We start from the raw sequence: 20,122 nt of genomic DNA, 5'->3' as shown, positions 1-20,122 counted from the left end.
GAACTTTAATTTTGTTTTACAGGATAATGTACACTTGCATAAGATGTCTACCCAATGCGCCCACAGAATTTAAAATTTGCTTTTGTATATATTTTTAAGAACTAAAACTTTTCCAAATCAGTGCTTCTGTGTGTACAACAATGCTATTTATTTCATATTACCTCTTTCTGTGTTTTCTCATGCAAATATTTCAAAGTGTAACCAGCTTAAAATCCATTGACTCATGTGTTGACTAACATTTTTGCCTCTTACTTGTTGATAAACTGATATGATTTGCTCTGTGTAGCTCACTCATCTTGTAAACACAATACTTAACAGATGGAAAATGAGTCATTGCACAAGTCTGAGAATGAAAATATATGATTTAAAATAAAAACCAGAAATTAATGAAAGATCACACTTACTACAAAATAATTACAGAACCACCAAGTCAAATGTAACCTTACCCTGCCTGATTGAAATATGTGTATTCTGCCGTGAGGAAACACTCAACACAACCTGTGTTTGCTCATGTAGGCTTCCCGTGTCAAAAACGCTCAGTTCCCACAGAGGTACGTCCAGCCTGCATTGTTCTAACAGAAAGAACCTTTGCCAGTGTGTTTTGTCTCATCAAAAATGAAATCTATGAGTGTTAAACTGGAATCCTAACCGTTTCTACCCCAGAAGCTTTAAAAAGAAGCTAGATGCATCCATGGGCTATGCATGTGTGTAGAATGTAATCATCCTTTGCAGAAAATTTTCTTATAGAATAGATATCAATGAGCAGTTTAATTAACTTAATGTTAAATGGTCAGTGACATAAATGCACCTGTAAATTATCTAATAAAGTACCAGTTCTAAAGTTATCAGGTGGAAAGAAACTACATTTGAGACAAAATAAGGATAGAAATCTACCACATTCAATAATGTAATTAATTATTAAGGGAAATGGTGATAAATGCTATTTGGTAAACAAAACAGAACAAAGCCCACACACTAATGCTTGAGGTTTATTAATTAAGACATCACTCTCAGAACTCCTATAATTGTTGTAACTGCCTTCTTGCTTCTCCTGGAAGGCTTAATGGAGAGAGACTTTTCAGAAGTGATACAATCTTTCTTCTAAGATGGTTGAAAATATTGGCACTTATAAATTATACATTTTTTCTGGAAATAAGTTTGATCCAGTAAATGGGACCTTGGTGGAATATTTGAATGTTAAATCTAAAAGTATTTTTAGCAACTCAGAAGCTCAGAGCAGAGCCCCAAAAGCCGTGATGTGTGGCTTTGTTGCTTTGAAAGACTAAAAGAACAAAAATTGTTTTGAATCACTTTTTAATCTTAAAATCAGGAGCTACTCAAAAAGGTTCAGATTTGTGGCTCTCATTACCATGTGAAAACTGGACATTGGTGCTAAGTAGAGCATGTCTCATGGAGACATGTACCTGTTCTCCATCTGACAAGTACCAATCATCCCTTCCACAGATTCAGTGATCTCCTGCCCTATGCCAGGCAGAGCCAAGGCACTAGGGCATACAGCTGTGAATAAAAGGGAAGCAGATCTTCCACCTCATGAAGCTTACATTGTAGTGGGTAGACAGTCGATAAACAACATACTATATAAACAACCAAACTCAATGGTCTGTTGGATGGAATAAGAGCAGGAAATGACAGGGTGGGTTTTAGAAAGGTGATCAGAGTAGGACTTTCTGGAGGGTAACATCTGAGTAAAGTCCTGAGAGAGGTGAGGGAGTGTGCCAGGTGGACATCTGTTGGCAGAAGGGACCTGCTGATACTGCTGAGGCAGGAGTTTGATTATTATATTTGGGTCACAGAGAAGCGGCTAAGGCGGCTTTAGTGGGATGAGTAGTAAGACCCATGATCAGAGAGGTTAGGGAGAGGGGCAGTCGGCATAAGGCTTTGTGGTCCATTTTTCAGGACTGTTGTTTCCACTGAATGACACAGGGAGGCATTAGCCATTCTGAGCAGGAAAGGGATTTTGGTCTGGCTTACATTTGAGATGCTCACTCTGAATGCTGTGCTGATAACAGACCTGGGAGGAACAAGCAGGAGCAGAAAGAATAATTGGGAGGCTATAGCAACACTATGTGAGAGGCGATGGGGATTTGCAACCAGGTGGTGTCAGTGCTAAAAGAAAAGTAGTTGGATTCTGGGTATATCTTGAAGGTAGAATTGCCACAATTTGTCGTAAATTTAATGTGAAGTGCAGAAAATAAGAGAGAAAAGTCAAGGATGACTCCATAAGTTAAGATCAAAGCAATGAAGTTAGAGTGCCATTAACTAAGAGGAAGACTACATGTCGCAGTGAAAGTAGACTGATTAGTGAATACACTAGCAGGCAAGTCAAGGGACTTCTGAACAGAGAAAGGGTTCAGATGCTGAAAGTCTACTCCTCTACTGTCCTAAGCATGGAGGGACATGTGTTCCTTCCTATTATAGGAGTTGAGACCTCACATCAATATCCAGTCTGTATCCTAGAGAAAAAGAGTCTGTATTCCAAGAAACATGGAAAAGTTTTTGTGTGAACAATTGTCATTTCTAGGTTCTAAGGGATTGTTTCTACTTTGAAAAGTCAAATGGCATATATGTAATCAACATAATCACTATTTTGTTAATTTGAACAATTCAGATAACAACTCCAAAATGACAGGTCTAAGTAGCTACACTTAAATGATACCTTGAGGATTTGAATACCAGGAACAAATAGCTTATTCTTTTAAAAAATCAGTAGGTCTGAGCAGCAAACAGAGTTTCATCCTCCTAGAGAATGTACTTGCCTGTGAATAGGAAGGTTTGATGCTTTATCTCAGAAAAATAAGTCAAACTGGGGTGGGGAAGGGAGGTCAGTAGGAAAAGTATTGTTAGGCAAGGGAATGGCTTTTGGTGCCCCTCAAATCACAGCATCTTGACAGTTTCTTATCCAATTCTGTGCACAGCTGGTCTGTTTTACTACATGATAGCAGCTCCTGACTATGGTCATGCACATCTACTTAAAATGATATGTGCTCCTTGCTCATTTCTCTTCTGCTTCTGTATAGTCTCAGTCTGGATATCCCTTTCCCACACTCTGGATTAAACTATTCCTTCCCTCTCTTAGGTATGGCCTAAAATTCCCCTTCTGCTGAATAATGCCAATTAGCCAAATATATGTGTTAGAAGCCTGCTTGTCAAGCCTGATGGAATAAGCACAACTTTCCAAGATCTAATCTAAGAATAAATGGGACCCTGGTTCACACTATTGGAGGGCTGCATTTAAAGTCTTAAATCAGAGAGATTTTGTACAATAAAATAAATGGCATTGTTGCTCTAAGAGTTAGCTGAGTATTGTGGTGAGTGCACCAGAATTAGCACCAGGTGGAGTGAAATTAAAATCCTTGTCCTCCCACTCACTATATGTCTGACTTCAATCATTATATTCTTCTAACCTGTAAACTGGACTATTCAATATTGTTGTATTAAAGAAACAAAACTTATGAAAAAGCCATCTATACTAATAAAAGGGTAATATGCTAATTAGACCAGGAGACCTTCTGGATGTCCTTCTGGACAAAGCCATGGTGGTGGGGCTGAGGCAGAGGTGGTTAGGGCAATCAGGCTGGTTGAGAGAGGAGGGGAGTTGGGGGCAATCAGGCCAGCAAGATGGGGAGCAGTTGGGGGAAAACAGGCTGGCCGGGGGGGGGGGGCAGTTGGGGGCAAGCAGGCCAGCAGGGGATGGCAGTTGTGGGTGATCAGGCTGGCAGGGGGTGGCAGTTAGGGGTGATCAGGTCAGAAGGGGGGTCAGTTGGGGGCAATCAGGTCGGCAGGCAGAGTGGTTAGGGGTGATCAGGCAGGCAGGCAGGTGAGCAGTTGGGGGCCAGCAGTACTGAATTGTGAGAGGGATGTCCGACTGCCGGTTTAGGCCTGATCCCTAAACCGGCAGTCAGACATCCCCCAAGGGTTCCCAGACTGGAGAGGGTGCAGGCTGGGCTGAGGGACACCCACTCCTTGTGCATGAATTTCATGCACCGGGCCACTAGTCCTATATAATAAAAGGGTAATATGCAAATAGACCAAATGGCAGAACAACCGAACAACCAATCAAAACATACTATGCTAATGATATGCTGAGGCTGCTCAACCGCTCGCTATGATATGCACTGACCACCAAGAGTCAGACAATCAACTGGTCGACCAGTCACTATGACATGCGCTGACCACCAGGGGGCAGCTCCTCTGTTGAGCATCTGCCCCCTGGTGGTCAGTGCATTTCAAAGCCACCAGTCATTCTGCAGTTCGGTCAATTTGCATATTACTCTTCTATTATATAGGATATGTATATATGCATTATGTGTGTATATATATGCATGTGTATATGTGTGCATGCATATATATATACACATATATGCATATATATAAACATTTTGTGAGACCTCAAACATCTAAGAAAGCATTTATTTTTAAAGAGTATTCATTTTCACTTTGAAAGCAGCTTGAAGATATAACCTGCAACATTGAAACTGATCTTTGAGGAATCAAAGGGGAATTTAAGGCAAAGGAACTGCATAAGCAAATGCAGAGGGCATTAAAATGCATCTTTCCTGGGCCATTGCTATTCACCTTCTGTTACATCGGCTTGCACAATGCATTAAAACACCAGTGTTGGCTTTTTCACAGTGCTAATCTACAGGATTTATACCTAGAAAACCTTCATTCAGGTAGACAAACAATAGGAGAATGGTCAGATTAATGTAAATTGCCATGGACTTATATGAAATCCTCTCGAGCAAATTCGTCTAGTTCTAGTCATTATATTCAAATTATTGTACTTACAGAATCTTAAAAAAATTATTTTCTATATTTTATGAGGTGCCAAGAGCTCTCAAAAGTCATTGTTTTTCTAGTATAGTGTTGGAAGGGAGAGTTGTGTTTAGAATCAGAATTGTAGTTCAATTTGGAAATTAATATCTGCTTCAGTAGATTAAACTTAGTATATGCGCTGGCCAGTGTGGCTCAGTTAGTTGAGCATTGCCCAGTGCATGGAGATTGCCAGCTCAATTCTGGCAATTAGTATATGCCCTTGACCAAAAGGGCACATCCTCAGATTGCAAGTTCTATCGCTGGTGGGGGTGATGCAGGAGGCAGGTGATCGATGTTGAGGTCTCACATGGATATGTCTTTCTTTCTCTCCCTCTCCCTTCCCCTTTTTCTACAAAAAAAAAGTAAAAATCAATAAACTATTCTTTAAAAAATATATTACAAAGATATTTTTACTTGAAATACAAAACAAGCATTGGAAATCAATATGAAATAAAACAAAAATTTAAAACAGGTATTTTCTTGTAGTGGCAATATTGGATTAAGCATTATGCTTTTGTAAGAATTTATCTGTGGCTTTAGATTTATTTGTATCTCTGTCTGCCTAAACTAGATGGTTAAAAGAGGCAGGTCCCAAATGCAAATTCATGACCATTTATGACAAATAGAGCTAATAGATCTATCTTGGATTAAGCAGAGGAAACAGACCTAAGGACAAGGAATATTAATAATAGCCAAGGTCTATGGGATTTTAATGTGTCCCAGGGACTCTTAGAAATGCTTCACAAAGAGAGAAATTGTCAAAGCTTTAATTATATTAATTTACTTGGTCCTCACAACAACTTCATGGGGTAGGCAGTCTTATTAGCCCCATTGCACAGATGAAAAAAGCAAGTCCCATGGAGCTATCAAGTGGCAGAATCATAATTCAAACCAAAGGACTCAAGCTCCAGAGTCCCCGCCTCAATCCCCCCTCTCTGGCTCTTGCTAGTTGTAATTTTGTGACTTTATCTACTTCCTTATGCCCTGAATGACTTGACTCGATTACAACATTTTGGTTATCAGTTGTTTTATTTAATTTCTTTCAAGCAAATCAGAAATAATCTATCATGGGTGTTACTAATAATCTTTTATCAAAATTGGTTAATATATCTTGATTTTCTTTGCCTAAATATAAAATATTTTCCATATTTGGATCATCCTTCAGTTAATAGGGCTAAATTATAACACTGGAGTAGATGGTTTGCTTTTTGTGTAAGCAAAATTATCTCTTAAAGTGAGTTTTCAATTGGAAACTTGATCACTATGATAAGTCTCCATTCAGCAGCTTTGAAAGCTGGTATTTTTAAGAGATAGAAGGAAAGGACATGCAGACTTTGGAAGTACCTACCAAGTGTGTTAATATGAAAATTAGGCGAGAGACTTATTTTATACTGTCATTTGGCTCTGTTCTATCTAGGACAGAAATCTCATGATTTTACACTTATGCAGCCTCATTACAAATATCTCTGGGACTGGCATTTCTGCCATTAGGTTTTCTGCAAGTGCAGTTTAAAAGTCCCTGTTTTTATTTTCTCCATTCTTTTCCCATTTTTTGAATTTCAAACATATATTGTTTCAAGAGCACAGTGGGTGTTTTTTCCTTTTCCCCTTCACATCCATCATGACCTCTGTATTAAGTACTAAATTCTTGAAATGCCTTAGAGAGTCATATTTCAACACCCTCCACTTATCTATACTGCACCTGATGCTTCGGTTTTGTTAACATAACCTTCCGCAGCCTCTGTCAGAGGTAGAGAACTCCTGAGGTATTGTCCCATCCTACATATGCTTCTCAAAACACTATGGTCTATCCCTGGCCTCCTGATGGCTTTTATTAATCTGCTAGAAGCCTGGTGCACTGATTTGTGTACTGGTGGGGGCATGGCCTGCGGGGATTGGCCCACTGTGGGAGTGCTGCTCATCCAGGTCAGCCGAGGGGCGCTCTCACTGTAGGAGTGCACTGACCACCAGTGGGCAGCTCCTGCATTGAGCATCTGCCCCCTAGTGGTCAGTGTGCATCATAGTGACTGGTCAAATGGTTGTTCTGGTCATTCCACCATTGGTTGCTGGGCTTTTATATACTAGTATATAGAAGACCTCCCCTTAATGAACAGTCACAATCACTATTTCCTGTGTTCTTTGATCTGCTAGAATTGGATTAGCTTTTATTTTTCTCCAATACGTTCTTATCTCTTGTTTACAAATCTGTGTAACTCTGTGAAATATTCCATCTATGTCTTATTTACTCTTTTCTATTCAATCTATATTTGAGAAAATTAGATTCAACCCTGAGATATGTAGAACAGGAAACTTTGTGGTGAGATGATAATGAAATCAGCTTTGTAGACTGATTTGATATTTTCCAGAACACATCTCCTACTTATCATTTTTACTCTCTTCTACTTAACTGGGAATCCACACATACCAGCCAACTTGCCACCATGTTGCCAGGGAAGTCAAGCTCTTACCATCCCCTTCGTCAGATTCTCTGATGTACCTTTGAAGTTTAAGTAGCATAAAACCATTTCAGAATCACTCCTATAACAGGGTACCCTCCAAAGAGGCATGGCACATCAAAGCAGGCATGTTTTCAAGGGCTTTGGAAAAAAATCAAATTGGTGACCAAATTATTCAGTAATAAAACACTGGAATTAGGATTTGTTTCTTTGGTTTTTGTGAGATAAAAAGATCAATCAAGGAAAATGTGTCTTATATGTCTTCACAAGCTTCTATGATGTTAGAAGCTTTCTAGTTATCTCTACACTAGAACATGCACATTCTCTGTAGAGCAAGCATAACTATTTATTAGAAATGACATTTATCCATTTAAACAGCAACAGTTTAATGGAAGTTGTCATATATTCAAAATCTACTGGGCAATAGAAACATTAAACAGTCCAAGCCTTGATGATGACCCCAGAATGTTTAAAATCTGCTTGATGACATAAACCTAACTCAAATATAATTGCTAATTAATTATATCATAGAGATATAATCAGTTGCTAATTTTTGATTTCCATAAGTGAGGGAAATATATACAATAGATTATCAGTAAGACCTGGGTTTCTTAGCCATACTTTCATGAAAGAAGAAAAAATGTAATTGACTCTGAAGAATGTGTGCAACAGAGTTCACGGAAGAGAAAGGGCAGCATCCCAATTATGTAAAAGAGATTGAAAGTCTGGGTTTTCTGACATGGCTATGTGTTTGTTTTTATCCTTGCCTGAGGATATGTTTTAACTGATTTTATAGAGAAAGGAAGGGAGAGTGAAACATCCATGTGAGAGAGAAACATTGATGAGTTGCATCCCATACAAGCCTGACTGGGGGTTGAACCCCAATCTAGATATGTGCCCTGACTGTGAATCAAACCCACAACCTTTTGGTGTATGGGATGATGCAACCAACTGAGACACCCTGCCAGGGCTGACCTAGCTGTGTTTTAATTAGCTATGACAAAATGATGTCATCACTATGTTTCTTAGCCCTGATGTTTTCATCTGAAGAATTAGAGTTGCGGCCAATAATCACTGAATTCTCTATTAGCTAGAAAGAGTTCAATTTCGGGGACCAATGTGTGTGAAGGCACAGTGGTGAGAGGAGATAATTAATATGAGTAAGCATGAAAGAAGTGACCCCATTAGAGTAGGGAGTACATAGTCAGGATTGACTGGAGTTAAAGCTGGGTATGGAGCATGATATCAGATTATATAGAGTCATAAAATCAAGCAGATGAGTATAGATTTGATGTGAAAGCAAGTGGGTAACCACTGGACCTTTGGAGGCAGAAGAGCGGCATAATGAATGTGGTGCTTAAAGAAGCTTAGTTGGGAAATAAAGGAATGATGGATTGATTGGTGAAGAGGGAGCCTGGGGTTAGAGCAGCCACCCAGGAGGCTGTGACTAAGCTGGAGGGTGAGGTATACCAAGCACTTTACTGGGGCCTGGAACCTTGTAATCTATGCCTGATTGTAGAAGAAAATCAGAGCTGGCAGCAGTTAAAGTGGTAAAACACATTTATTCAGGACCACTACAATAAGGAGAGGAGACTTCAGTATAAAACCGGGATTAATTCCAAATACAGCATGGACCCGTAGGAATTTGTAACCAACGAGCAGGGTGGGGATGGGTGGATGGAAAATTGCTAAAAGGAAACATTGGAGATAAGGGAGGATTTTGGCTAAACTGACCTAGTAGGATTCTTACTGAGACAGGCCAGGGTGGTGATCAGACATCAGATGGAAGGTGGTAGAGGTTAAGGACCCTGGTTAAATATCCAGGACTATAAGAGAAGATGATGAGAGGTTCTGGCTATACCAATTTAGAAAGATTGTTGCTAAACTTGGACAATGCAGAAAGAAAGATAAATGTACAATCATCAAGACCTAGCTGAAAGGTTCAGGGGAGCCTAAATAGAATGTGGTCAAGGAAAGCATCTTTGTCAATTGTAACTCTGATATGGAGGACAAACACTTTGGCCATCATTTCCTCATTTGTATGGTGAGGACATATAAGCTTCTTAATAAATCTCTAAAATTTTGGGATTATCTGGTAACAAATCATTCTAAGTATTACAAAATAAGGTGATTAGGATTTTACCTGGAGAACCAAATAGTAATTTATTTTTTTCTATTCAGCCAATAGTAATATGAATTTGTGTGATAGTGAGTTTTTTCACACCATTTCATGTGTGTGCACAGGTAGGGTCCCTAGCAGCTGCCGGCTGGGGCTTCCCTTCTCCCTTTCCCCGGTTGCCTGCCACTGCTGCCGGCTGGGGCAGGGCCAGCCCCACCCCCTGGTCAAACTCCTGGCCGCTGGGACAATTTGCATATTAGGCTTTTATTATATAGGATATAATGTGTGTGTGTGTGTGTGTGTGTGTGTGTGTGTGTAGTGGGGCAAATGTAGGTTTACAGTTTGTATGGAAAAAATACAATAATTAATAAATAACAATAAAAGAATAAACTATTTTGCATACTCACAACTGTAAACCTATGTTTGCCCCACCCTGTGTATACACACATATCTCACACCTCATTTTCTAAGTGATAGTAGTATCCTATCATGTGCTCTAAATCAATTAGCAAATGCAATTTTGGCATGTGAATTTTTTATTCACTGTGTTTTTGTTGGGACATTCCTTTCAGTATAATATTGGGGATGACTAAAATGCAGTGGATGAAATCCTTTTGTAACAGCTCTGCTGCCTTTTCCCAAGATGCATTGCTGCAGGTTTTATTAGCAAGAAAGCAGCTCACAGTATGAGTGACCTCCAGGATAAACAGGAAACCAGCTGTGATAAAAATATCTTTTAGTGGATTTGTACCACCAAAGGCAGTCATGAAACTTTTAAGTCTTCCAGAAAGTACAAGTCAAACAGATTGGGAAAAGACAAACAGACTTCTATGGAATAGAAATTTGATGCATCTAGAGACAAGTGAGATTCATTTTTCTTCTCTTATTAGAATAAGACAAATTATTGAAGGTAAAACTGATATAAGAAACATTAAATAGCATTTTACTTAATGCAGATTTCAGTGGGATATACATTTACATAAAAGGTAAACTAGACCTGGCCTTTTGTGTACAGGAATGAGTAAATGACTAAAAGCTTTATCCATTTAATTTAGAGATTTGATTCCATTTTCTTTTTATCTCCAACCTCCATTCTCCAAACCTTACTCTCCTTAAAGTGTATATCATCCAGGGAATGGTAACATCACTTAAAAACATTTAGCTTAAAGTAAGTAATTAACTAAATGATGATATAATTATGCATTGGGCTCTGATCCAGGCACCTTCCCTAGTGCTTTGGAGAGTACAGTGCTGAATAGCCCTTCTCTCAGGTAGTTTAGAGTCTAGTGATGGGAAGGAGAGCAAAGCACATTAATTACAATGCAGAGGAAATGTTATAAGTGCATAAATCTGGACTAAGTACTGAGCGTATTTGGCAAGAGAGAACAGAACTAGAAGACAGCTGTCTAAAACCATTTTCACAACATCTCATTTAAAATAGATAAATATGGTCTCAATGAGACAAAGCTCCAACCCTCTCTCCCTTAAATGTAACAAAATCAATCTCTGTTCTCCAAAACTAATCCAGACTAGTCAACTTTATACCCTAATGCCTATCCCTATGATCAGTCTAAAGGACTTGTCTCCTGATTGTGGCTTTCAACCCTGCCCCATTCAGATATTCTTTCACATTAACCCTATTTCCAGTTACCTATAGATATGTCCTTTTAGGCTTTTAGTGTCAACTCTAGACAAATGCCAATCTTTATATGACCCAGTGGTCCTTAAGTTATTTGCTTTCTCAATTGATATCTTTTTATTAAGACTTCTGTTGTTTTGCAGGCTCTAAATCTACAAAAACTGGAGCCACATTAAATTAATTCTTCCTTTCCTTGGAGAGGCAGTGTGGTATGATGTCTTTGATTTCTAATTGGTTGCTCTCAGACTTTAGCCATATCATTTGGTATCTCTATACTTTGATTTTTTCCTCTCTAATGTGGGAGCTAATAATATAGACCACAGAGGTAGAACATGAGCAAAAGCCCAACCAATGGCTCAGTAGTATTGATTGAACCATCTATTGCATTTTTCTATTCATTCACTCTCATTTCCAAACTGGTGTCCATCAAGTCTTCCTTCCTTTAGTTCATCATTGGAATGTCAGAAATATTTCTCTTCTCTCCATTTTTCTGTACTGTAATCTCTCATTCAAAAATTTTCCATTCTAGCTCCTCTCCCATAGAAATTTATGTTAGGATTACTACAAAAACCTTCAAGAGTTTTTCCATGTCTTAAACCTTTCTTCTCTCCACTCATCCAACTATTGCAAAAGAAATCCTACTGAAATAGGGCTACATATTTTTTTTAAAAATTCTCTTGGGTTTTTGGTTTCCTATCCATCTAATCTAAAACCAAGTGGTTAGGGCTTTCAGCAATGAGACTTCACTTGACAATAGAAACATGCCACTCTACATGATACACACTGGTGTGATTTTTTTTTTTTCTGTAACATCATTTCTTGTATGAAGTATATATACCAGTCCCCTATTACATGTACCTAACTTTCTCCCCAAGCCCACATTGTACATCACCTTGCACATCTATTATTGTCTGGGTTTATGTCCTTCACTGAGGTTAGGAAGTTTCATTAGTGATTTAACATATGAGAAGAATTGCCACTGTCCTAGAAGACCTGCCATGGAGTCTCTTTTTGGAGTTCTCTCACATGCACTCTTGGTTGCTCTTTTGTGGTTATGCCTGTAAATGGGGCCAGCTTCATGTGCCTGCGATTTGTGCTCAGAAGGCCCATGTGTTTGGTTTAAGGGTCTGCTGTTGCTGTCTTGAATTTCTTAATTTTTGAACCAGAGTTTCTACATCTTAATTTTTCACTGTGCCTACAAAAGATTTAGCCTCCCCTGCATTATTCTGAGTTGTGTTGAAGTAAGAGATTTATAAGAGTCATCTTCATTATAGCCAGATTCTAGGTACTCTGAATACTCCAGTGTTCAATGTCACATCAGAATCAAGGGTCATTATAGTTTTTCAAGCAGCAGAATAAAAGTATTTTAACTATTATCCTCAATTTTCATATGCTGTTCTATCTTCCTCAGAACAGCATTTCTGTATCTTAATTGAGCCTTGCTACAGTAGGACCATGGACTAAGTCTATAAAATGCTTGGAGAGACTACATTGAAAAATACAATCAGAGACTTAGACTTAGAAAACCTGAATCTACGGATCCTTTTGATATTGAGGGTATTGTCCCTTATCTGAAACCCCATAAGAGAAATTGTTTTCAGCTCTCAATGCTTAGGGAGAGATTTGTGTCACATGACCCATTAGTGTTATTGACCACAAATATGGTGTAATTGATTGTGTTTCTACTGTAGCTTTTCTTGTCTAAAAGTTGAGAGTCAAGTTTGCAGATTAAATTGTATTTGCAGTGTATCTTGACTTTGATGTTCTAATTTCCATTTTTTTCTTTTCCATACTTATTCACATTTTTGTTTTATTATATGTATTATTTTTATTTATTATATGTATTGTTTTATATCTCAAATTCTAGATGACTGTCACATAGTAGGTACCCAATGAATAGCTGATGAATGAGTTAGGCAGCATTCCATGATTTAATGCATTCCTGAAAGTACATGAGTATCAAATATTGAAAGACAGGTGACACATAAATGTATAATGGTGGCAATAGTTATGTTCTCTTTAAACTACAAAATAATATAAAGTCCTGAATTATATTTTGCCTTCCAGAATTAATTTTTGACCATATGGTATCTGCATTTATAAAAGCCCTTTGTTCCTTCCCATTTCAATTGAACATTCTTAACCAGCTTCAGACATCAAATCCAGACTGAAGAACCCCTGACTTCAGTCTTCATACTTTGCATCAAATACAATAAATTTATTCATCACTTTCATAATATAGAGTGTCCCTGTATTTTTATATTTTATTCTTCCTTCATTAAAATCTTGCAAATGAAAGCAGTAACAACCACATTGCTCCTCTGACAGACCCCCAAAATTGAACTGTTGACTGGTAAACAAGTCCCAGAAGTTTAATTGCCCTGCAAAAACTGAATTGGAATCGCAAAAGGCTATTTAATAGTGACAATACCTAATCTTTGGAAGTAGGATTGCATTAAAGTTGAGGAGCTCTTTACAAATAAGAAATTTAATAAAAACACATCACATCTCATTTTCTACCCCAAGCCTTCTTTGCCTTCCTTCTGTAAACTGCTCCTGCCCTTCTCTGTACCTCCTGGTTCATTTAGCCCTCAATCGCTCTTCTTTTATTCTATCCTGGTCCAGGTGAGTTTCTCCAACCAGAACAGGGTCATACTTTTTTTTTTTTTTTACTTCTTAATATAGCTTACCCCTTGGCATAGTGTCAGGAGCATGACTGATATTTTTTTATTTACTATTTTTTACTAGGACAATAAATTTGGTGTGGAGATGTCTTATCTTGGATATATGGCAATCAGTATAGACAATGGTATGTGTGTGTGTGAGAAAGCAGTTGAAAGGAGGGTCTAAGTGTAATGCTAGAGCATTTTGGAAACAGTGAGTCATTTATATGTTGGAGTAGCACTAATTGAATGCAATGGTGAGCTGGCTCATTCTCTAAGTTTCTGAAAACCTGATTAAAAAAAACCTTACTCTGATAATCAAGAAACTGAGATATGAGATTAATAAAAAAATTGCTTCTTTGTTTTCTTTTTTTAAAATACATTTTTATTGATTTCAGAGAGGAAGGGAGGGGGAGAGATATATAAAAACATCAATGATGAGAGGGAATCATTCATCGGCTGCCTCCTGCATGCCCCACACTGGGGATTTAGCCTGCAACCTGGGCATATGACCTGACTTGGAATAGAACTGTGATCTCCTGATCCATGCTAGTGATCAGAATTAAGAGAATTCTTACACTATTTTAATATAAGGAAACAATAATAAGGAAGTGATCAAACTGCAGCTTTACTTAAAATAGCTTAGAAAATATTATAAATGCTTCTGTTTGTAGCATTTTACACAATATAGGTATTTTGCTATTTATGGACAGCAAATGATATCTAGTAATGTTCCTGAATAATTAACCAACAAGTGTCATTTATAGCAGGAAGCAATTGAAGAAGATATTAACATTCAGGATACACAGAACAGAAAGTACAGGGATCTTTAATTCATGGGTGAACAAAAATGGAAGCAACATGTTGAACATCACATTTTTTTATAAAACGGTTTTAGTGTCATATATTATTAAGTTGATACATAGCCGCAGAGTTTCTGCTCAATTCTCTGAGCCCCCCTCCCCCCCAGCCTCCCATGCATCTTTAAGTAATATATGTATGCTATGCTATGAAAAGAGTTGGTAGGGACAAGGTCAGCTAAGAGGAGGCGACCCCCCCACTATTAATTGAGATAATTCCATTATATCTGTTTTATTGGTAGACAGATTCTCCTATTTGAGCAGAAAAAGGTTAGTCATTTCTGATTACATGTATTTGAGAACTACTTCCACATTTATATCTAATGCAGCTCTAAGAGGATTTCATGCCTGTTCTCCTAGTGAAAGGTTCTATTCTGCAGGATTTGTACCAGAGATAATAATAGGATTAATTTGCAGAGTATTTTAAAAATTCATCACAGCATTTTCGAATCTGTTCTCTCTTTTGATCCTCTCAGCAGCCCTGTAAGACGGGTTAAGTGTGTGTTCTATTCCCTTTGGACAAAAGAGGAAATTGAGGCGCTGAGGGGTTAGGTGATTGGTTAGAGGACAGACACTAAGTGAGTAACAGACCTAGAAGTTGTGTTCTGTGCCTCCCAGGTTTTGTGCTCACAGATCAGAAAGACCATTTCTGAACATAAACACCGAGTTATGAACCCTACATTCGGGTGCAAAGCAAAATCAAATAAGGAGTCCTTTAAAATGCTAATGCTATAGCCCCACATCTGGAAACTCCAATCCAGCTCAGATTTGAGGCCCAGGACATCTACTAGTATTTATAATAGAACACTTATGTGGCTTTGAGTCTAGTTACACAACATGATTAGATATTTACTCATTCATTTATCCAGTACTGTTTCCTGTGAATTTTATCTTTATGTACTTTGCCTGTTTCCCTCATAGGTTGTTGGAAATTTTCAAATGTATTGACCTTTTCTCTGTGGCGTAGTTATTGTTGAAGATGTCAAATTTGTTGTTGTTTCCTTATGACTGACATAGAGAAAATCCTACTCCAGTCCAAATTTTAAAAAATTCAAAGATTATAAAGATATTTCATTTCTTACAACAAAATAAAATCCATATCTAGAAGAGACTTTGTACATGGATAATAAACATGAGATACTTACTATGGCTCATAAAAACAAATGAAGGAAACAAAGATACTATTTTTTTTACTTTAAAATGTATAAAAGGTACAAAAATGTGATGTGACATCTGTGAGAATGAATGTAAATGGACACTTTATGTAATGTTGGGAGAGAGTTATGGGAACAATGTCTCTGGTGGTGAGATCAGCACTATTTCTCAAAAGTAAACATGTATGTTCTCTTTGATCTAGCAGTACTACCTCCCAGAATTACATAAATCTGTGCAGCAAGGGTGTTTAAGAATAGACATTGCAACAGTGTATGTAAGAGAAATAAATGGAGAACATCTAAATGCCTTCTCAGAGGTAACTAGTTAAAGAAATTATGGTACATGCATAAAAGAAATTATGCATTCATGAAAATAATAATACTTATGTGTGCTCATATGGCATGGTCTGCAAGGTGCATTAGGGCTATTAAATCTTAATTAAGGTTAAAAGTAAAAATTATATATGTTACTATTTGAGAATTAAAAGGTGTGGTAAATGTGTATGTCTATGCTTGTGTACACATAGATATTTCTGTAAGGATAAAGAAACTATTAACTGTCACACATTTGGGAAGGAAAACAAAGTTTGAGGTAGAAAGAAAATTAATTTTATATATACTTTGTACCACTTAAATATTTTGCAATGTGTATTTGTTATTTTTTAATACTCAATAAATAATTGAAAATAATTTTAGTGCTTAAAATAATTGGCAAATAAAATGAACTGTAAGTTGTAAAATATATATTCTGCATTTTATTTTTGTTAGCACTTTTATTATGGTTTTAATAATATAAAACTGATGTAACAAATCCATGTATATTTTCCCAAATATTACATATATTTCTATGATGATTATATCATTTCTATTTGAAAACTAATTATACGTTTGGGAAACATCATTTAGTAATTCCAGTCCATAATTCTCTAGTCGATCCATATCAGCTATCAGATTTTGACAGAGAAATAGGGTTTGCAAAATTAGAGAATGTCAGAACAACAAGGGGCCTCAGACATTTTTCTGGAGATAAAGAAAATCAAGACTAAGTAGATTTGTGTCTCCTGTGCTTGTACATTTGACTCACATGGCAAAATTTAGGATTAAGCTCAACTAAAATATAATACTAAGTAAATTGATATAGTGAGAGTCAGAGAACATGAATTATTTAAAACAACTTTTTGTTAGCTGGCTGTCCATCCATGAACAAGTCTCCTTTGCTCTCCAGGCTCAAGTTCTTACAACTTTGCAATGCTTGGTGGAACCCAGGGAAGCTGTTTGCACCCATTCCATTTTGACTGAAAACAATTGAAGAGATTCATGAACTAACTCAGGACCTTATTAACTTTATTACTTTCTCTAATTTTCCAAAATTTCTGGGTCTACATAAATGTCCTCATTCAAAAGACAAGCCACATTAAATCAAATGAACATTTGTTTAAACAATTACTCTGAGCAGAATATTTTAGTAGTTCTTGTAAACCCTTTCCCGGGTGAAAAACTCACATTTTTGCCTCATGGTTCAAATACAGCTCAAGTTCATGTGAATCTTTTTTTCTTTGATTAATTATCTCACAAACTGTCCAATTCACAGTATGTTCTTGTGGTGTTCTTTTATTGTTCAGGGTGGCTTCTTCCAAAGCCAGAGTCTAACTTTTCTATTTCCCATTGCATGAACCTAATTAGCTCTTGTGACTTTAACAATAAATCCAGAATAATAGTGAGTGAAAACAGATATTTCAGACTGAGAGAAACTTTTTAGATCGCAAATCAGACCTAATATTGACTTTTCAGTTGCCAGAACTACTTTTCAGTAATTCAGGGGGATGCAACATGAAAAACTAAGACAGCAATGTCCCCAGGATGAGACGTGGATATATTGTGGAAGGCCCCTGCCGAGAGAGAAGAGCAAGGAGCAATGGACAGAATGTAAAAATAGACTCATGACTCAGCATCATGATCCCTCTGTTTGTGCCCCTCAAAGAGAGAAATCTAAGAATACCCAAATAAGGGCTGGAAGAGGTTAATGGGGCAGGGAGGTGGGGCGGGGGAGAAGGAAGACCTATGTAATACTCTCAACAGTGAAGATTAAAAGAAAAAAAAAAGAATACCCAAATATATAAATGGGTCTGTGATTGTCTAATAACTTCCATCGATCACAGGGGTAACCAGTGTTAAACTCTAATTTGTTTTCATATTTTTGAGGGAAATTTTAATTCTTCTATGTTTTAATGTTTGGAGTATACAAATTTTGATCCCTTTTCCTAAAATTAAGTAATTAAATAGAACACTATTAAAAGTATATAATTTCTATATGTAAAATCCCCAACATTGTATCAGTAAGTCTGCTATTTAACATATCTCCCCCAAGATCTCTTAAATCTCCTATGATTAAAGATCAATGCTCTGAACAATTTAAAACATTGTTTTTATAATGGTATATTTAGACCTCATCGTGCTATTCTATCTGCAAAACCCACAAAAACACTTTTAGAAAATGTCTACCCAAACACTTGGTCTCATAATTTGTCTGCTTTTGACCTGTTATTTGATTAGTGGTGTGTGTTGGCTTCGCTGTCTTAAACTGCATCCCGATTTTGCTCTTTGCTTGCAGGCAGAGTTCACAGCCATGCGGGAGCAGTACATGCGAGGTGGGGAGGGCTTCATCGTCTGCTACTCCGTCACCGACCGCCAATCATTCCAGGAGGCTGCCAAGTTTAAAGAGCTCATTTTTCAGGTCCGTCACACCTACGAAATACCCCTGGTGCTGGTGGGCAACAAAATTGACCTGGAACAGTTCCGCCAGGTGAGTGCCAATTTTATCCATTAGCTTTTGTCTTTTCCTCCTCGGACACATAGTGCCAAGTATGGCTGCTTTCCAGGGTTCATATGGAGAATTCTGAGAAAGAAGTGATGCACATGATTTTTCTAAGAAATCTTGGAGATTCTGTGGCATTTTGTGCTAGCCCCCACAATATGTCCCATCTCACATCAGACTTTGCTGTGTCCTTACCACTCACTCCCCCAGCAGGAGGCTACTTCTCCCAGCCTCCTGGATCTGGGCTGATCCTGTGATTTATCTTAAGCAGTAGAGTATAGTCTAACTTCTAAGGTTGAGCCTTAAGAGTGAAGCACATTCTTCCTTTGCCACCTGAAATACCTGCTATTGGGGTCAAGCTGCCATTTAAAAAGACCAAGCCAACCACTGGGCTGAGCCAAGTGTACAAAGCAACATCCAGTCTCATGGCTGTCCCTATCGAGGTACCAGACACGTGGGCAAAACCATCGTGCATGTGCCAGCACCAACCACTGTCTGACTGTTACCTCATCAGATACCTTAGGCCCGTGGTCAGCAATCTCTGGCTCGCGAGCCACATCTGCAGCTCTTTGGCCCCTTGAGTGTGGCTCTTCCACAAAATACCACGGCCTGGGCAAGTCTATTTTGAAGAAGTGGCGTTAGAAGAAGTTTAAGTTTAAAAAATTTGGCTCTCAAAAGACATTTCAATCGTTGTCCTGTTGATATTTGGCTCTGTTGACTAATGAGTTTGCCGACCACTGCCCTAGCCAATCTGATGGAACAGGAAAACCTCCCAGCTGAGCCTTGTCTGGATTTCTGACCTCCAGAATCCTGGGCAAATAACATGGAATTGTTTAAATCACCATGTTGGGGATTTTTTATTGTTTCATGAAAAATTAATCAAAACAGAACCTTTGCCACCTTCCAGGATCAGAACAAGCAAAAACATCTCAGGTTGATTAAGAAATGAATCTGCTCAAGTTGCCCCGGCTATATCACTGTGATCCTCAGACAGTCTCACAATTTCTCCCAGCAAACAAAAATGATAACACAGAAACCATGTCTAGTTTAGGCTGTGATCCATTGCCAGAGTTTATGTGGCGCATCACAGTTGATTCTCATGTCATCAGACACTATGATGGCCTCGTCTCAGATGTCTACTGAGAAATACTTCAGCTGTCCGTAGGACTCCTGAAGAAACTAAAAAACAAAAACCTAGCTCAGGGACCAGACAAACCATTTTTACAATTTCATTGCCGTGACTAACTTTGTGCAAAGTCAACATTACTGAAAAGTTAAATGCAAATCAAATTTTTGTAAATCCAATTCTCTAAATCGAGTGGCTTAGTTATAATCTGAGATGCTTCATCTTTATTTGCATTGACTTTAAAATTGAACTGGTTTATGTTAGATGTCTTAAAGTAGCCTGCTAATAAGACCTTTGCTGAGGTGAGAATCTTTGCTAAAGCAATTAGTTTTCTCCTACATTAAGTATTTTTTACATTTGGATTTTTGTATCTAATGCATTTTAAGTTAAAGTGAAAAGTTCTCGTATGGAGCTAATGTTTATGAATTTATGCCTAACACAGAAAATTATTCCT

General features: G+C 37.7%; 1 protein-coding gene across 1 annotated transcript in view; it reads left to right on the top strand.

The window, feature by feature from the left end:
• RIT2 (Ras like without CAAX 2) overlaps positions 1–20,122 on the top strand; it is a 256,734-nt gene that overhangs the window by 114,724 nt on the left and 121,888 nt on the right. The window contains exon 4 of the mRNA XM_008158102.3: positions 18,339–18,530. Coding sequence (XP_008156324.1) covers positions 18,339–18,530 — 192 coding nt within the window. The remainder of the gene's footprint in view (positions 1–18,338; positions 18,531–20,122) is intronic.

Source organism: Eptesicus fuscus, chromosome 12 (genome assembly GCF_027574615.1).
Source record: "Eptesicus fuscus isolate TK198812 chromosome 12, DD_ASM_mEF_20220401, whole genome shotgun sequence".
NCBI classification, from domain to species: domain Eukaryota; kingdom Metazoa; phylum Chordata; class Mammalia; order Chiroptera; family Vespertilionidae; genus Eptesicus; species Eptesicus fuscus.
This window is presented reverse-complemented; position numbering and strand designations above follow the sequence as displayed.